The sequence below is a fragment of the Heloderma suspectum genome, chromosome 12 (genome assembly GCF_057233095.1).
Source record: "Heloderma suspectum isolate Gila_16-S chromosome 12, 16-S_ref, whole genome shotgun sequence".
Classification (NCBI taxonomy): domain Eukaryota; kingdom Metazoa; phylum Chordata; class Lepidosauria; order Squamata; family Helodermatidae; genus Heloderma; species Heloderma suspectum.
This window is the reverse complement of record NC_139469.1, coordinates 5017953-5038259: the sequence shown is the minus strand read 5'-3', so window position 1 is coordinate 5038259 and position 20307 is coordinate 5017953. Positions and strand designations below refer to the sequence as shown.

Sequence of the window (20307 nt, the reverse complement as noted above, 5' to 3'; positions counted from 1 at the left end):
GGCCTTCACCACAGCGTGCAGAAGCGAATGCCCTTGTTACATTCCACATTGTTTGGAGAAACACTTCGATTAATTGCCAATCAGTTTGACTGGGCGATTTTCAATCAGGGATGGTTTAGTCCATATTTTTAAAGGAAATGACCTCATCCGCACTTCCCGGACTGATCTGTGAGACCACATCACAGTAACACATCCATTCTGTTATCTTTTGGATTGTGCATTTCTCTGAATTTTGTGATGGGGCTCTTGAGTTAAAATATGTAGCCAAAACTGTGTATGTTGGGGAAAGATGTGTACAACAAACTGCATATATTAGGGAAAGTTGCATATGAAAATAAATGTGGTCTGTGTGCACACGTCCATTTTAATTTGCAGACTGCTGCAGAAGTTGAACAGAACGGATTTATGACTGAATAGCTGAGAAACTGACATGAACTGCATATAAACTGATTCGTCCATCCCTATTCCCAATGACTCCCCAATTCCATCACCAACATTATTCATCGCTCTGACCACGTGTTGCTCCTTCCTCAGATCTGCTTCCGATCCAGCTTCTTCCATACCTAGCATGGACATGTCCTCCTTACTTTTAAAGCTACGCATGGTCTTACCCCAACTGTATTTATTTTATTATTACATTTAAATCCTGCCTACTTTCTTCTTGAGAGGAACCCAAGCGGGCTTCCATGGTCCTCCTCTCCTTCCATTTATCTTCACAACAGCCCTGTGAGGTAGGTTAGGCTGAGAGTCAGGGACTGGCCCAAAGTCACCCAGTGCGCTTCATGGCCAAGTGGGGACTAGAACCCAGAACTCCTGAGTCCCAGTCCAACACTCTAACCCGCACAACACACCGGCTTTCACTGACTTCTTTCAGTTTCTCATTCTGCTCCTGCTTGTCCATCTCTACTGGCTGAAGGTCTCTTGCTCCCTCAAATGGCTCTGCCCATTCTCACTGGATTTATGGAATGCGCGCCTTTATCATGGTGAATCCCTCCCTCCTTTGGCTCATCCTCTTAATCCTCATTAATCCTCATCCTCAAGCTTTACAACAAGGGTGCCGAATGTCAGGCCTGAGGGCCAAATCCAGCCTGCCTTTTGAGGTCACAATCTGGCCCTCCAGGGCTTCCCAGATGGCACCACCCCATGTCCCCTGAACACCAATCAATTGGTGCTATCTTATTATATTTATTTCATTTCATTTCCATACCACTCCATAGCTGAAGCTGTCTGGGTGGTTCACAAAAGTTTAAACCACAGAGTGCAGCATAAAACAATATAAAATATAAAAGCTTAAAACTACAACTGGAATAAAACCTTGCAGCAATGGAGAGGTTTGAAATGCTGATTTAAAACAGCAGAGCTTTCATCTAGTCCCCCCCTCCCCCAATTCTAAAAGGCTGAAATGCCTCTCCTAAGGCTCAGATACTGACTGTAAGAGCTTTAAATGAAAATACGCTGGGAGTTCTGGTATTTTGGCCACACCTCCTTTCCCCTTCGGTCCTGCCCACCACTGGAATGTGCCCCCTGAGAGCTCCTCCGAATTTGAATTTGGCCCATGGGATGAAAGAGGTTCAACAGCAGTGCTCTACCACATTTGCCTGCATTTTTGCCTCCTCACTGTCTGTTTTCGAATGTAAGCTCCTAGCAAGCAGGGACCCGTCTCCGTTGCCTCTGAAACACTGTAAGCCACCATGGACACCTACAGCTTCGTATAGGTAGGAGATATAATCTAATATTATAATATAATACAGTAGGAGACATAATGTAATGGCTAGCAGTCCATTTCTGGGCTCGATTCAAAGTGCTGGTGTTAACATTCAGAGCCCTCAACAGCTTGGGGCCAGGTTTTCTGAAGGATCACCTCCTCCCATATGTGCCTGCCCAGACCCTAAGATCATCCTCAGTTATTCTTCTCTGTAAGCCCCTGCCAAAGGAAGGGAGGCAGGGGGCTACCAGGAAGAGGGCCTTCTCTGCTGTGGCATCCCGGCTGTGGAATGAGCTCCCAAGAGAGGTTCGCCTGGCACCTGTGTTGTACTCCTTCCGGTGCCAGGTGAAGGCCTTTTCATTCTCCCAGTATTTCAGCATTTTAACTTCCTAGTCTTTTAGCTCTGATGTTTTTAATTTGTGTTTTAAATCTCTGCATTGCTGCTAGGTTTTATTCTGGTTATACTGTTATTTTGTGGTTTTAAGCGTTCATATTTTATATTGTTTTATGCTACCCTTTGTGGTTTTAATTTCTGTGGACTGCCCAGACAGCTTTGGCTATTGGGCAGTATAGAAATGAAATAGATAAATGCAGGGGCAAAGTGTTCCGTTGCTGCTGTTGCGAAAATTGAACTGTTTCTGTTGATTTCTCTAACAGAAGTGAAAAGTGCAAACAGATAACCACCAAACATGGGGTACAGTTCCTCTTAAAACTGCAGGCAGGTCAATTCTCAGTAAATTAGTTGGCTACATGCAGGATATGATGATGTACAACCCCATGGCTCCAGCTTTCAAGTTAATGAACTGTGTATCAAACCTGGCCATGCCGTCTGTGGGATGATGGGAGTTGTGGTCCAAGACATGTGAAGGGCACCGGATTGGAGAAGGCTGCCCTAGAACTGGAGACATCAACAGAGCCCATGCAAAAAGCAACAACTTTTCACCTTCATCCCAGTTGTGAAGACCAAGTTGGCCAAGGGGCTGTGCTTTATCTGAAGGGTTTTCTGCAATGCCTCATTTGCTGTCTAATCAGAGCAGCAAAGAGGCTTGGTAAAGATATGCTTGTGACTCTCCCAAATGTGAAGCATTATTCACCACCAAATATGCAAATGTGCAGATTTACTCACGAGGAAGTCCTGTTGACTCTGGCGACTCTCACCTGCTCTATCTGGGCTGCGTGGGACAGCATCTCCTGGGTGATTTGCAAACTTCCACCTATGTACAAACTTCCGCCTAGTACAAATGCTAGCTAGGAAGACACTACCTTGACAATCTCTGAAGTTCAGCACCTTCTAAAGAAGACATTACTGGGATACAACACCCAGTGGTATGACTTAGGAGTAGGGATGTATGAGAGTTCTCTTTTGGGGGTGAAATCTCAATGGATTTTTCCGCTTCAGCACTGGTGGATTTAATTTCATTTCCCGCCACTGGTGTCAACTTGATCTGTAGCAAGTCGATCCAACATGCGGATTCTGTCTTTTTTTAATGGTGCCAATTTGTGTGAATTGGATCTTTTTGCGGAGCGATCTTGAAATTTGCGCAAATGGGGTCGTAATTTTGAAAGCATATTTTTGTATCGGCAATCTTACGCAAGTGCACACCATCGCAAGTCTGCCTGTCAGCTATATAGCCCCATGGAGGCATATTCCCCTCTTGCTAACATCCTTGTCAGTTTCATCCTCTCCCCACACTCCTTCCTTTTGCCCAGCAAAGCCATATTCTGAAATTGTCAAAGCATGTGTCAATTTCATCCTCCACTTCGGTACTTGCATGTCCACAAGGTCACTGAAAAAACATATATGAAAAATATTACGATCCCATTCGCGCAAATTTAAAGACCCCCACCCCCTACCCCAGAAAAGAGCCCATATGTGGAAATCACCATGCGCATGCTGGCTGGGGGATGCCAGGAACTGTGGAGGCCATTAGGTTGGGGAAGGTTGATTTAGTAGAATGCATCTTCATAAAATATTGGTGATAGGTTTAAACTGTTAGTGCAGTGAATGGGGTGGGATTAGTCTCCCCCTGCTCCAAAACTGAGCTCGCCTCCCCATCTTGCTTTAGTTACATCGCCTTGATTCTAGCGCTGCCCCTCTTGTTAATTGCATGGCCGAGCCAGATTCTACATCTAGATCATTCCCCACTGTTACGGCCCAGCAGATACCAATCAAAACCATGCTGCGATTGTCCCCCACTCCCCACCCTGTTCCTGTCTCTCTAAAGCCGGCTGCTGATTAATGGGCTCTTAATGAAATCCTGCCATATCCTGAAAATATATGAATAAATAAACACCACAGCCATTGAAAAGTAGCTGGCTAGAGGTAGCAACACAGGAGTTAGCCCCATGCCAGTCTGCTGGCGCCCTTTGGAGTGCCAAGTGCCCTGCTAAACAAGCATGAGTCCAGCACAGCTGTAATAGGGTACTGAATGTCCTCCATTAGCATCTCTTGTATTCAAGCAACAAAGACAGCGTCCCACAGCTGCAACCAATTAGGAACAAGGAGAATGTGGGAGGGCAGCTTATTCTCAAAACAGTGGTTTACAGGCCAGGAGTGTTACCTGTTCCTATTTAAACAGTGAGGGGATAAAGGCAGAGATGTTCAATGTCATTATGATGAGGTTGGTTTTAAATCATCTGGCTCATTACTGGGGAAGCTGAACATTATTATGATTTGTACAAACACTATCAATGTTCTTCCATGATGTTCTTTTGGTCTCAATGTCTGGGACTGTTCAGCTTAGAAAAAAGGCAAGAACGGGGAGACATGATACAGGTGTACAGAATTAGTCAGGGTGTGTAGACAGTGGATAAGGAGAAGTTTTTCTCCCTCTCTCATAACCCGAGGACCCAACGGGGTCCTCCCATGAAGGACAGATGAAGCTGAACGATGGGAGATCCAGGACAGATACAAGGAAGGAGTTCTTCACACAGCACATAGTTAAACGATGGAATTCGCCACCACAAGATGTAGTGATGGCCATGGACTTTGTTGGTTTTAAAAAGGGATTGGACAAACTAACGGAGGAGAAGGCTGCCAAAGACTACTAGCCCTCCTGATGGCTATGTGCTCCCTCCAGTGTCAGAGGCAGTGAGCCTGTGTACCCCAGTTGCTGGGGAACGTGGGCGGGAGGGTGCTGTTGCGCTCAAGTCCTGCTTGTGGGTTTCCCATGAGCAGCTGATTGGCCACTGTGTGAACAGAATGCTGGACTGGATGGACCTTGGTCTGATCCAGCAGGGCTCTTGTGTCCTGAGGACTCCCTCCATCTTGCTCTCTTGACCAGGTTGACAGGGACTGTCAGGAACAGGTTCCTCTGTGTGCAGCTCTCAGGGTGGGGAATCTTTGAAGTGCAGCTGTCAGCTTCTGTGTGAAGAACTTTCCAGCCCTGAGCTGGCTTGGTCCACCCAGACGGGCCGTGGGAGCCTCATGCTCAGCAAGGGCGTCGAAAGGGCTTCTGTTGCAGTTGAGTCCTGTCTGAACAGGGATCGAGCCCTCCAGATGTTGTTGGACTGCAACTCCCATTATCCCTGTCCATTGGCTATGCTGGCTAGGCCTGATGGGAACTGTAGTCCAGCAATGTCTGGAGGGCCACATGTCCCCCACCCCTCCCTCACACCAACATTTCCCAACCTGGTGACCTCCTGATGCACTGAACTCCCATCATTTTCAGCCAATGACCATGCTAGCTGGGGATGATGGGAGTTGCGGCCTAACGCATCCAGAGAGCACCAGGTTGGGGATGGCTGCCCTGCACTACAATGGCTTTCAATATATTTGTGCATCACTTTGTAGACATCAGATGGAAAAATGACTCAATAATAAAAATAAAACAAGTAAACTTAAAAAAATTAAATAAAGTTATTCCCCTGCACTACAGGAAAAGACGGTAACAGGCCAGCAAGCTTTCTTGTGGAGACATTTGTCCACTATTACTGATCTTCTCGTTGGTGAAAGCCCCCCCCAGAAGCATCCAATGCATGCTTGTAACATGGTTTGAAAACCACAGAGGCAGGTTGTCCAAAGCAAGGTCAGTCCTACCATGAGGCAGAATGAGGCAGTTGCCTCAGGCAGCAGATTCTGGGAGGCGGCAGCAAGGTGTTGGGAGCTGCGGGCCATGCAGTCTGCCCTGCTCTCCCTAACCTGCTACCTTCAGGGGTGGTAGAGGATGCTGTCCCTTTGTCAGTGTTGAAGAAGGATTTCGCTACCAGTCCAGTTGGCTTTTGCACATGGAATGGGCAGGCACCATCTTGCCCTTCACCTCAGGCAGCAAAATGCTTCGGACTGGCCCTGGTCCAAAGAATCATCCCAGTGCTGCTCTCTCATCTGGTCTCCTAAGCTCCCATTCCCCAGGTAATGCCTGGTTGCCATTCACAAGGTATACAGGTGGGCTGTGGGACCCCCTCCAAAGGCATTAGCAAGCATCCCCCCAGAAGCTGAGGGCCTAATGGGTTCCAGTAATGGTGGTTATCCAAAGCGCCAATCTCAGAGATCCAGTTTCAAACACAAGACAACGGCAAATGTGCTCTGCTCCCAGCCCGGTGTCACTTCCAACCATTTAATTCATCAAAGGTGAATAAGAGGAGGAAAGAAAGGAAGGCAGGGATAAGGGTATTCCATTATCTCCCTGCACCTCAAGGGCTTGATAGCAAAAACGTCATTGAAAAAGGGCATCCAAGGGGAAAACGCACACACAGCATACAGCTCCCTCCCTGTCCCTTACGCATACACAGACTTCATGCAGTAGGATCATAGAATAGTAGGGTTGGAAGTGGCCTATGAGACCATCGAGTCCAACCCCCTGCTCAGTGCAGGAATCCAAGTCAGAGCATCCCCGACAGATGGCTGTCCAGCCTCATCTTGAATGCCTCCAGTGTGGGAGGGCCCACAACCTCCCTAGATCATGGGTTCCATTGTCGTAGTGCTCTCACAGTCAGGACGTTTTTCCTGATGTTCAGCCAGAATCTGGCTTCCTGTAACTTCAGCCCATGATTCCGTGTCCTGCACTCTGGGATGATCGAGAAGTGATCCTGGCCTTCCTCGCTGTGACAACCTTTTGAGTACTTGAACAGCACTACCCTATCTCCCCTCAGTCTTATCTTCTCAAGGCTAAACATGCCCAGTTCTTTCCTCATAGGGCTTTGTTTCCAGTCCCCTGATAATCTTCGTTGCCCTCCTCTGAACTCTTTCCAATTTGTCTGCATCCTTCTTCAAGTGTGGTGCCCAGAACTGGACACAGTACTCAAGATGAGGCCTAACCAGTGCTGTGTAGGGGGGAACTAGTACTTCACATGACTTGGAAGGTATATTTCTATTAATGCAGCCCCAAATAGCATTTGGCTTTTTTTGCAGCCACATCACATGGTTGGCTCATATTCAGCTTGTGATCTACAACACTTCCAAGATCCTTCTCGCTTGTAGTGTTGTTGAGCCACGTATCCCCCATCTTGTAACTGTGCATTTGGTTTCTTTTTCCTAGGTGCAGAACTTGGCATTTATCCCTATTAAATTTCATTCTGTTATTTTCAGCCCAGCGCTCCAGTCTATCCAGATCACTTTGAATGTTGTTTCTGTCTTCCAAAGTATTAGCTATCCTGCCCAATTTTGTGTCATCTGCAGATCTGATCCGCATTCCCTGCACCTCCTCATCCAAGCCATTAATAAAAACGTTGAAGAGCAAGAAGTAAGGATGGAGGGGAAGATACGTTGCTCCATCAGTGCCCCCTGCTGGCAATTGGGAGACTGACATGAAGACCAATCCTGGTGAGCAAAAGGGGAAGGGAGACCATAACAGGCCAAAGGCCCACCGAACCCAGCATCCTGTTTCTAATGACGGCCCACCAAAAGCCTCCAAAAAGTCTACATGCAGGACATGAAGGCTGTGCCTCCAAAAATGGAGGCTCCATTGACCTGTCAGAGCTAAGGATCCCCCTGGAAATCCTGCCCCCCAAAGCAGGTAAGCTTAGGCAAAACCTCCCATTGGTACCAATGGGAAGGGTTTTTCAAAGCTTAGAGTGCAATTCTATGCAACAACACTGAATCCACCCCCCCCCCCATCACTGCCTGTGAATGGGGGAGCAAACTTGGATGGGTCATTTTCCCTCAGCCCTACAAATGGTACGATGTCTCTGTCTATGAATACATAGCAAAGAGGCCCCCTGCCCAACCTTTTTGGCTCAGTGGACAGAGTCAGAATGTTGAGAGTGTTGGGGGTGTTCTCACAAAATGGCTGCTATGGGGGCCTTGACCATTCATGAAATGGCTGCCATGGTGAGCGCAGTAGGCCCCAAAACACTAATTTTCCAGATGACAAACTAGTGAAACTAAAGCCCAGAGTGAGGGTCTGAGCTCTGAAACACAAAACCACTCTGTTGAACTCAAATAAAGACTGAACTTCACTTTCCAGCATGACAGTGTCCCAGTGTTTTGTTTTTTTTTAAGCCCTTAACAAATACAATTAAAATTAGGAAGAGCAGGGAGCCTGGTGGGCACTAAGAAAGGTGCTGTTACCACCCTGGAGACCCCAGGCACAGAATCTCTCAAGTTGTATGACCCATTTTCTAGAGCCTTTGTGTGTAACCCAGCCATGTCGAGTCACTGGAAATCTAAATTTAGCCGCTTGCCGTTTTTATCCATCATCACCAGGTGTCAAGAGTTACGTATTAGCCTACTTAAACCTTTGTCACTTTACAGCAGACAGAGATGTCACAGCATCGATCAATGGTTTCTAGCTTGGACAGAAATCCTCAGCTGCCACCATCCTTCTGGCCCAGCTTCAGTACCTTCCCCTCCTTGGTAAATGTCATTTCAAAAATCTTTGCTTGTTTGATGGAGATGTACAAGACACAAAGAGAGTCACATTACACCAGTTCTGTACCAGTTGCAATGGTTGTGCCACATTCCTTCGTCCTCTCCCTTCACAATCAACACACTCCAGGAAACAAGGCTTCAGGCCAACACTGTTTTATCGGTAAATGACTTGCTTCTTTACAAATGCAGGTTCTAGGAAACTCTCAGACTGCATAGAACCAGCTCATCCACACATCTACAAATATCAACAGAGGAGCCGAAGTTGAAGTTAGAGAGGTTGCCAGCAGTCTGGGCATGAATTTCACGGCCAGGTTTGCTTGGCAGGGATGCCCCTCCCTTAGGGTGGCTCCCTCCTGCGTTGGCTTTCATGAGTGGCCAACCTGGCGGAGCGTCTGAGCCCTGCCCCTAATTTTTCCCGCTTTGCTCTGCGACGGACCCTAGCGTCCCTCAAATCATGCCCCTCCCCCTCCTCCCCCTCCGAAACTTCAGTTCTCAGGGTGGAGGAATGGGAGAGCCGTGCAGGCTGGGCCATCTGTGGGAAGAAAGTCTCGCTGTATCTGCGCTCACTGGGGAGGGTGCCTCCATCTGTTCTAGCTGTTCCTATTCTGAATCCAAATCTGAGCTGCCAGACATCTCCACATGCTCAGATTCATTCCTGACAGGTTGCTGGTGCATTTCCAGTCCCAATTCAAAGTACTGGTTTGACCTTTAAAGCCTTAAAACAGGGGTGTTGAACCTCTTTCAGCCCAAGGGCCAAATTCCATTTCAGAGAAGTTCTGGGGGGCCACATTCCAAGATGGGCTTACTGAAGGCAAAAGGGGCAGGGCCAAAGATCCCCAAAATACCAGGCTATTTCAGCCTAAAGCTCTTCCTGCCAGTAGCTAAGCCTTAGGAGAGAGGCATTTCCACCTTTTAGAAAGGGGAAAAAACTGCTCAAAAGCCAGGAAACCTCCAAACGATTGGGGGAAAGAAGGTCGAGACAGGGGAAGAATGCAGGGCCACTTGGTGAACCCTGGAGTGCCGGATTGGGACCCCAAGTGGGCTGGATTTGGCTTCTGGACCTGAGGTTCTGCCCCCCTGCCCTAACTGGTTTAGGTCCAAGTTATTTCAAGGAACACCTACTACACCTTTATGAGCCTGCCCATGTTATTGTTCGAGGCAAGAGATACATGACTGGCTCCATCGGGGGGTGTTTTTAAGAGGGTTTTATGTGCTTCTTTATTTGATTTAGCTTTTATATTGAAAGGCGCTTTTACAATTATATATGTGGCTTTTTAAGATTGCCAGGAGAATTATCAACAACCTCAGATACGCAGACGATACTGTCAGGAGCGCCCTAGCGGCCTCTTTCAGTACACTCCAATAGCCAACTCTAGACACAGATGAAAGGATTCTTTTCAAGGCTTTAATCCTTTTACAACTTAATGACTCTTTCAGATGCTAATCACCAGCAACTAAGCAATGAACAGCAGAGTAGCCTATGCTCCGGGTAGGCAGTTGGTCGCCGTTTGAAGGAGAATCACTTGAGGACCCTGAACGTATGGGCTAGGGAGAGATCCTCCCTCTTTCCCTTGGGTCCACGGGACGTGGCTGTTGCTTGCATGCCAAACGGGCGCTACGCCTCCTTTCCGTGCCCTCCATCGCTCGTCCCTCCCTGCATCTGCATCGAGGGTCTAGCAAGCCCCGTTCCCGCACTCTCTCACTGCCCGGGTCACCATCTATCTCAGGAATACTGGCAGGAGGAATCTCAGCCAGCTGCTGTGCCTGTGAGGGATGTGCTGGCTCCTCTCTCACGGATTGCTGATCCTCCTCAGAATCAGAACTGCTCTGGAGTTCTATTAGCTCAGTTTCTACCCTGACAGATACCACCCTAATGGCAGAAAGCGAAGAGGATCTAAAGAGCCTCTTGTTGAGGGTGAAAGTGGAGAGTGCAAAAGCTGGTCTGAAACTCAACATTAAAAGAACTAAGATCATGGCATCTGGCCCCATCACTTCCTGGCATACAGAAGGGGAAGAAATGGAAGCAGTGACAGATTTTATTTTCTTGGGCTCCAAGATCACCGCAGACAGTGACTGTAGCCATGAAATTAAAAGATGCTTGTTCCTTGGGAGGAAAGCTATGGCAAACCTAGACAGCATAGTAAGAAGCAGAGACATCACCTTGCCGACAAAGGTTCGTATAATCAAAGCTATGGTTTTCCCAGTAGCAGCGTATGGCTGTGAGAGCTGGACTATAAGGAAGGCTGAGCGCCGAAGAATTGATGCTTTCGAACTGTGGTGCTGGAGAAGACTCTTACGAGTCCCCTGGACTGCAAGGAGGTCAAATCAGTCAATCCTAAAGGAAATCAACCCTGTCTGCTCATTGGAAGGACAGGAACTGAAGCTGAAGCTCAAATATTTTGGCCACCTAATGCGAAGAGAAAACTCTCTGGAAAAGACCCTGATGCTGGGAAAGACTGAAGGCAAAAGGAGAAGGGGACGGCAGAGGATGAGATGGCTAGATAGCATCACCGATGCAATGAATATGGACTTGAGCATGCTCTGGGAGAGAGCGGAGGACAGGAAGGCCTGGCATGCTACGGTCCATGCGGTCACAAAGAGTCGGACACGACTGAACAACAACATGTTTCCGGTTATTTCTTAAACTGGCTTTAAAATTAATGTAAGATTTTATGAACTTGGTGTACGGATATAGAATTGTATGTTATATATTGTAAGCCGCCCCGGGGAAGGCTGCTGACTTGAAATTTCCAAGCCCACCTACCCATGATCCAGGGAAGCGATTGAACCGAGAACCTCCTGCATGCCAAGCAGGCGCCCTGCCTTTGGAGGGGGCATCCCTCCCCGGGCTGCGGAAGACACACATGCTTCAGACTCAGCTACTGCCAGCCGTATCCTCCCAGCTCCACATCACTCATCCCCAGAGGTCAGCTGTCAGCAACGAAACACCTGTTCCTCTGCTTTCAATTCCTTTCCCCCCCTCAGCAATTACTTTTTGCTGCCTTTGTCCTGATAACTCAGTTGTCACCACCCTTTTTTCCTGCACCAGCTGCAGGTAATTTCTCTAACACCACAGTACCGTGGGCGGCTTATCCTGCTCAGGCTCAAGCATTTGTCCGAACCTGGAAGTGCCGCACCAGCGAGACTGCAGGGGCTGCAGAAAGTTAGCGAGGAAAAGCTCCTCAGGTCCGCTTAGCCACCTTGCTGCTGCAGCCAGACCCAAGCATTCCCGCCCTTCGGTGTCAGCTTTGCATCACCCCCTGTCCCCAAGGCTTCACAATGCAGCACTGTGGCTGCCAATGTTCATTTCAAGGTGAAATTTCAGGGTGATGCTGGCTGGCCCCTACGTGGCTAAAACATCCATGCAATGTTGAAGTTAATGAAACACAGACGAATTTCTACATAACTCCTGTACTTTAAAGCAGCAGGGCTGCGGAACCCCTTTTACCCCAAGGGCAAAATTCCATGTCAATGGGGCTCTTGGGGGCTGCATTCCAGTGGTGGGGATGCCCCCCCAAACAACAACACTAGACTATTTTTAGCTTAAAGCTCGTATTGGCAGTAATCAAGGGGGTGACTTCACAGCAGCGGAAGGAGAAGCGACTGCTGGCTTACCCGTATTTTTCAAGGAACCAGCTTTGGTCCGCGCAGGGCTCCACAAGTGAGTGTACCACACCATTCTAAGTCACAGGAACATACTCCTGGGTGGGGTGGGGTGGGGTGGGGGGTGGGGTGTGGGGTTGGAGTGAACATCATCAGACTGGCAGAGGCCGCTCAACCAATAAGAGAGGCTCCTCCCCTCCAGGCTCTACCCCCCATACACACACCTCCTTCCAATTAAGCTCCCATAATGGGAAGGTTCACATTAATTACTTCCTTACAGCAACAAAGCAAACAGTAAAGAAACACAGCATTGATATTTAGGGAACAAGCCTCACTGACCACAATGGGAGTTACTTCTGAGGAAACACCTGCTTCCCCAACCTATGCCCGATTCTGCCAATTTTGTTTTTTCTTACTCTCCTCTATCTCACTATTGCACATTTGCCAGCAAGTCCTATAGCCCCTATCTCGCCATCTCACTATCGCGCAATTGTGCAATAGTGAAATAGGGGCTATAGGACTTGCTGGCAAATGTGTGACAGTGAGATAGGGGGTGTAGGTATTACTGGACAAAGGCGCTATTTCGCTTTAATGCTTTACTTAAAAAAAAAAAAAAGTTAGAGGCTGCCCAGAGCATAGAATCACAGAATCATAGAATAGTAGGGTTGGAAGGGGCCTACAAGGCCATCAAGTCCAACCCCCTGCTCAATGCAGGAAAGTCAGAGCATCCCTGACAGATGGCTGTCCAGCCTCGTCTTGAATGCCTCCAGTGTGGGAGAACCCACCACCTCCCTAGGTCATGGGCGCCATTGTCGTATTGCTCTAACAGTCAGGATGTTTTTCCTGATGTTCAGCCAGAATGTGGCTTCCTGTCACTTGAGCCCATTATTCCGTGTCCTGCACTCTGGGATGATTGAGAAGAGATGCTGGCCTTCCTCTCTGGGACAACCTTTCAAGTACGTGAAGAGCACTATCCGATCTCCCCTCAGTCTTCTCTTCTCAGGGCTAAACATGCCCAGTTCTTTCATCCCCACCTATACTGTGGGGATGGCCACCAGAGTTTAGTGGCAAGGCGAAGTAAATGCTATGAGGTAGCTCAGAACTCTGACGGCCAGCTGTGAAATGGTGGAAACATCGGGGAAACACAGGAAGGGAAAACACTGGGGAAACACCCCTTGACCAGGGTCAGTGAATTCACAGCCAGATGAAAGACACACCCCTGGGCAGGGAAATCATGCCAGACTAAAAGCAGAGGGTGGTGCACACCACAACAGATGCACAGACAAGCTGAATTAAGGAAAACAATCAGACTAAAAGTAGTCTCAGAAGAACCAGTGTTTTGGTGTGAAACTCCAGGGTGGCTGCAAGATGGCCATGACATCATGTATCCCTAACGATGTCCAAATGCAGCAACCTCGCATTAAATTGCTCATGGAGACACCCCCCCCCCAGGCCTTAGGAGCTGCATTTCAACCTTTTAGAAGGAGGGAAAACTGCACAAAAGCCAGGAATCTACCAAAAATTGGTGGTTGGAGGTAAGGGGGTGGGGCCGGGGAAAGGGGGTGGGGCTATCTAGGGAATCTTGAAAGTCTGGACTGGGGCCCCAAGAGAGCTGGATTTAGCCCTGGGCCTGAGGTTCCGCACCACTGCTTTAATAGTTCGGGGTGGAGGGGTGGTTTCACATGCCGACTTTTTTGATTGGTCATTATCATGACATCTCTTGGATTTCCCATGTCACTAATATCAAGGTATCTATACTATTGTAGCTCAGTGGTAGAAGGCAAGCACCAGGTCCTAAATTCAATCCCAGCTGTCTTCAGTCAAACACATCAGACGGTCACTGATGGGAAAGGCCTCTGCCAAGCAAGACTGCAGAGCAGCTGCTGGTCAGATGGCTTGGACTACAACTCACATCATCCCCATCAGCATGGCCATTAGGCCATGGAGGGAACTATGTCAGGGAAGGCTGCTTAGCCAGCTTCTCAGGCTGACTGGGGCAGGATCACAGAGGGGCTGCCGTGACATTGACCAAATCGTACCAACTAATGGAAGGCTTTGGTCAGCCAACAATGAGCAGGATTAAAAATGAAGAGGTTTATACCGAGCAAGCTATTAAGGAAGTGAGTTCTTGCAACCTTTCAGCCTCTGGCTGCAATATCAGACCTGGATTTATCTATTTAAAAGCATTGTATACTGTCTTTCCTAAGCTTGAAGCTGTTAACGTGAAGAGAGAAGAATGTAAAGCACCAATTGCACATAAAACTCAGCATTTGGCAATAAGCACAATGAATAATTCTAAACCATTCAGGTATGACCTAAATCATATCCCTTATGAATATACTGTCAGGGTGGACACTGAGCCCATAGAATCCCAGAGTAGTTCTGATTCTGAGGAAGAGCAGTCGCTCCTGGGAGGGGAGCGCGCTCCTCTTTCCCAGGGCCAACAGCTGACGGAGATTCCTCCCACCAGCATTCCTAGTTTAGTTAGCAGTCCAGGGAGTAACGGAGTGCGGATAGCAGACTTGGTGGACGCGTGACGCAGACGCAGAGAGCGGCGCCAGATGGAGGGCGCAGAAAGGAGGCGTAGTGTTGGCGCGCAAACAACGGCTGCGCCCAGAGGATCCAAGGGAAAAGGGGAGGGACTCTTCCTAGTCCTTAAGTTCAGGGGTCTGCCAGTAATTCCCTTTCAAACGGGGACCAACTGTTCCAACTTAGGGCATAGGTACTGTGCTGCTCAGATCTAGTTGCAAACGGTGTAGTTGTTAAGTTGTAAAGAAGAATAAAGCTTTGAAACGAATCCCTTCGTCTGTGTCTGGACTTGGCTACTGGATAAGACTGAGAGAGGCCTCCAAGGAGCCCTTGACATATACAGTGGAGGTGAGGAATAGATTTAAGGGATTAGACCTGATAGACAGAGTGCCTGAGGAACTATGGACGGAGGTCCGTAACATTGTTCAGGAGGCAGCAACTCAATCCATCCCAAAGAAAAAGAAATGCAAGAAAGCCAAGTGACTGTCTGATGAGGCTTTACAAGTCGCTGAGGAAAGAAGGGAAGCGAAAAGCAAGGGAGAAAGGGGAAGATATACCCAACTGAATGCAGAATTCCAGAGAATAGCAAGGAGAGACAAGAAGGCCTTCTTAAATGAACAATGCAAAGACAGCGAGGAAAACAACAGAATGGGAAAGACTAGAGATCTCTTCAAGAAAATCGGAGATCTCAAGGGAACATTTTGTGCAAAGATGGGCATGATAAAGGACAAAGAAGGCAGGGAACTAACAGAAGCAGATGAGATTAAGAAGAGGTGGAAAGAATACACAGAAGAACTATACAGGAAAGATTTGAATGTCCCTGATAGCCATGATAGTGCGCTCACTGAACTTGAGCCGGACATCCTCGAGAGTGAAGTCAAGTGGGCCTTAGGAAGCATTACTAACAACAAAGCTAGCGGAGATGACAGTATTCCAGCTGAGCTATTTAAGATCCTAAAAGATGATGCTGTTAAAGTGCTGCACTCAATATACCAACAAATTTGGAACACTCAACAGTGGCCACTAGACTGGAAAAGGTCAGTTTACATTCCAATTCCAAAGAAGGGCAACGCCAAAGAGTGTTCAAACTACCGCACAATTGCGCTCATTTCACATGCCAGCAAGGTGATGCTCAAAATCCTACAAGCTAGGCTTCAGCAGTATGCGAACCGAGAACTACCGGAAGTACAAGCGGGGTTTCGAAGAGGCAGAGGAACTAGAGATCAAATCGCCAACATTCGCTGCATCATGGAGAAAGCAAGAGAATTCCAGAAAAACGTCTATTTCTGCTTCATTGACTATGCTAAAGCCTTTGATTGTGTGGATCACAACAAACTGTGGCAAATTCTGAAAGAGATGGGGGTACCAGACCACCTTACCTGTCTCCTGAGAAACCTGTACGAGGGTCAAGAAGCAACAGGAAGAAACAGACATGGAACAACCGAGTGGTTCAAAATTGGGAAAGGAGTACGACAAGGCTGCATATTGTCACCCTGCTTATTTAACTTATATGCAGAGTACATAATGAGAAACGCTGGGTTGGATGAATCACAGGTCAGAATTAAGATTGCCAGGAGGATTATCAACAACCTCAGATATGCAGACGATACCACCCTAATGGCAGAAAGCGAAGAGGATCTAAAGAGCCTCTTGTTGAGGGTGAAAGAGGAGAGTGCAAAAACTGGTTTGAAACTCAACATTAAAAAAACGAAGATCATGGCATCTGGCCCCATCACTTCCTGGCATATGGAAGGGGAAGAAATGGAAGCAGTGACAGATTTTATTTTCTTGGGCTCCAAGTTCACCGCAGACGGTGACTGTAGCCATGAAATTAAAAGACGCTTGTTCCTTGGGAGGAAAGCTATGGCAAACCTAGACAGCATAGTAAGAAGCAGAGACATCACCTTGCCGACAAAGGTTCGTATAATCAAAGCTATGGTTTTCCCAGTAGCAGCGTATGGCTGTGAGAGCTGGACTATAAGGAAGGCTGAGCGCCGAAGAATTGATGCTTTCGAACTGTGGTGCTGGAGAAGACTCTTACGAGTCCCCTGGACTGCAAGGAGGTCAAATCAGTCAATCCTAAAGGAAATCAACCCTGTCTGCTCATTGGAAGGACAGGAACTGAAGCTGAAGCTCAAATATTTTGGCCACCTAATGCGAAGAGAAAACTCTCTGGAAAAGACCCTGATGCTGGGAAAGACTGAAGGCAAAAGGAGAAGGGGACGGCAGAGGATGAGATGGCTAGATAGCATCACTGATGCAATGAATATGGACTTGAGCACGCTCCGGGAGAGAGCGCAGGACAGGAAGGCCTGGCGTGCTATGGTCCATGGGGTCACGAAGAGTCAGACACGACTGAACGACTGAACGACAACAATGAATAATTCAGCAGCTTTCAAAACATCCCTAAATTGATACAGCCTTTCTTTAGATCCGTCTCCAAGAGTGACCCAAAATAGGTAAATCTTGTAGCTCTCTGGAGGAGCTGGCTGGACCATTTATTTATTGATTTGATTTGTACCCCACCTTCCTGCTAAGAAAAATGGCACTCTAGACAGCTTACAATCATAAATAAAGCTTGTTAAAACAATAATAAAACACATACACTAAAACACAATTAAAAACACAACAATAACAGAATAAAAATAGCATCCAACCCAGCAGGCCCACTTACACGCCAAAGGCCTGCTTGAATAAAGAGGTCTTTGCCTGCCAGCAGAAGAACAGCAGAGAGGGAGCGAACCTGCCCTCCCTGGGAAGGGAGTTCCACAGCCTGGGAGCGGCCACTGAGAAGGCCCTTTCTCAAGTCGCTGCCAAACATGCCCCTGAAAGTGGTGGTCTTGAAAGAAGGGCCTCTCCCGAAAATCTTAAGCTCTGGCAGGCTCATATGGGAGAAAGCGGACTGCCAGGTAGCCTGGCCCCAAGCCACAGAGGGATTTATAGGTCATAACCAACTCTTGTGGTCCAGGAGTACGCCTGCCTTCCACAGAGAGGTCGTCAACCGCCCAGACAGCTTCGGCTATTGGGCGGTATAGAAATGTAATAAATGAATGAATCGAGCAGCTTTCCCAACGTGGTGCCCTCCAGATGGTTCATCCTACAATTTCCATCATCCACCGTCATTGGCCATGCTGCCTTGGGGTGATGGGAGCTGTAGTCCAAATTTGGGTGGTGCCAGGAAAGGCTGCTCTAGAGTTTGGGAACCATTGTAGTCAAAGCCCTGCTCCCAGCGTTTGCTGATTTGAGCTCAAATGACAAAGGCAAATGGATCATGGCCTGCTGCAGAGAGAACTTGATCAGCACAGGGAAGAGGCAGACTTGAAAGATCTGTCGCTCCCAGACAAATGTTTCATTGTCTGCCGTTAGATCTACAGCATTCATCAACGGCATGGTCAGCCGGCTCTTGTCTGAGCTCATTCCTTTTTAAGCACTCACCTTTTCTATCTCGATGCTGCACCGTATGAGCTCTGGAGAGTAAAAGCAATTGCTTGCAGCCTCCCCACCCACTCAGAACCATAACAATGCTATCAAGGGAGACAGCAAAAGGAGAGATCACAGAGCCAAGCCCCTCCAAGCCACAGAAGAATAAAGGAAGCACAGCCGTCAGCCATTGAACGAAGCTGAAAAGAGGTGAAATGCTGGTTCAGAACTAGGCCAAACCATGGTATTTGCCCCTCAATGGCCACAAAGGCTAAAAAAAATATCTCCAGTTAATGAGCTGGAAAAGGGGACAGCACGTACCAGATTCCAGAAAAGTGGGTTAAAGGCAATGCAGAGGAGGGCCACCACAAAGCTGGAGTCGGTCACATCCACATAATCAAGGAGCAGAGACATGGCAGAGAGATCCACCTGCAAGAGGCACGGAAAGTTTTTGATGATGATGATAATAATAATTTATTACATTTCTATACCGCCCCATAGCCAAAGCTCTCTGGGCAGTTTACAGAAGTTAAAACCTTAAAATATAATATATGAAGTTTAAAAGCAATTTACATAAAAGCAGACAGACAATATACACAAAAACCATATAACTAAAGATGACTTTGAACCATCAGTCATAAGTAAAGACAAATCCACAACCTATTACAACTCATCATGTGCTGCCAAATGCCTGGGAAAAGAGAGAGGTCTTAACCTGGTGCCGAAAAGATAATAATGTTGGTGCCAGGAGGACCTCATTGGGGAGCTTGCTCCACAGATGGGGGGCCACCACTGAGAAGGCCCTCTCCCTCCTTGCCCCCGTCCAAGCTTCCTTTGGAGGAGGCACCTGGAGGAGGACCTTAGATGCCGAACGTAGAGAATGGTAGGTTCATTTCGGGATCACCCATATGAGGTTGGCTCAGACAAGGCACCAAGCCATGGTTTGCACTGACAGCACTTTCAACTCCAAACCAGCAGAATACGTCCTCCACTGCTGCTGCTGCCCACCTCAGCAACCAGAATTAGCATGCGCACACCCTGCCATGCAGCTCACCACTGTCTTGAGCACCATGCTGCTCAACCCTCACATCCAGTACTCTGCACCGGACAGGCTGTGGAGCACCGCTGGTGGGTCACTTCTGCTTCTGATGGAAGAGCGACAGCTGCCGCACTTCAAGCCGAAGAGATCTTGAGGGAGCGGTGGTGGCTGTCCAGCCAGACGCTCCATGGCTACCAGTATTCAGCACCTGACTGGATAACAGCCGCCCACAGACTGAGGCTGGGCCATGTTGGGAGAGGCTTGGCTCTAGGGCTTGGCTCTTGGCTTGGCCCTAGGGTCTGTTTTCCGCCACGGAGCCTGACTTGGCCTGCAGTGAGTCAGGCCAGTTTGCAGATTTTCCGTGTTTTTTAATTGGCATGAATTGCAGCTGAACTTTGTGCAAATGTCCCTAATTTGTGCAAATCACCACCCCAAAACACCCGACAACTGCAAGAAGTTCCTGAAGTTCAGGGTGGAGGGAAGCCATGGCTTGGCCTGCAAATGCAAACCATGTTGGGCATGCTGTGGAACTCTGTCAGGCGAAAAGACAAATAGATTTCCCAGCAATGGACAACCCTAGCAAACCCTTCCCCAACTCCCATGAGACTTTGCTAATTCTGCCCATGCTTCTTGCCATACTTCACCACAGGCTCGGTGAAGTCTTGCAAGCCTTGGGGTGGCGTCTCTGCAGCGCCAGCAAGGCTGAGCGAGTAGCGGCTGGCTGCCGACACTAAAGTGGCGTGGCGGGCCTCTGTCTCTGGCAGAGAAACGGCTTGGGCCAGCCCTGCAGATGAAAAAATGCCTTTCTAGTTACACCTCCATGGTCCTGGAGGAGCACAGACACAACAGAGATAGGTGAAAAATTCGTGTTGGTTCCTTTTTGAGCAGAATGTATCCAATTCCTAACTCTCAGATCTGAACGCAACCTGCGGTCTAAAGTCCAGGCATTTTCTGAGCTTGCAATGCAATTCGCACAACAACAGAAATGCATATGAAAAAAATAATGTGTACGTCTGAAAAATGCTCACAAACATGCTTTAATCAATGGGGGGGAAATGCATACCTTTCAAAAATGTGAACAACTGATGCATACCTTTGGGGAAATGTGCCCCCAAATGCATAGAAATTGTTGTGCAGAAAAACACACAACAAAGCTTGCAGTCCGATACTGACACGAGTCAGAACGCGCTTCAAGGAGGATAT

General features: G+C 48.0%; 1 protein-coding gene across 4 annotated transcripts in view; it reads right to left on the bottom strand.

Moving 5' to 3' along the window:
- Positions 1–20307, bottom strand: part of PEMT (phosphatidylethanolamine N-methyltransferase) — a 119469-nt gene that overhangs the window by 85053 nt on the left and 14109 nt on the right. For all 4 annotated transcript variants that reach the window (XM_084818169.1, XM_084818167.1, XM_084818168.1 and 1 more), the window contains exon 2: positions 18387–18494. In XM_084818169.1, the coding sequence (XP_084674295.1) occupies positions 18387–18479 (93 nt within the window). In that variant the 5' untranslated portion in view covers positions 18480–18494. The remainder of the gene's footprint in view (positions 1–18386; positions 18495–20307) is intronic.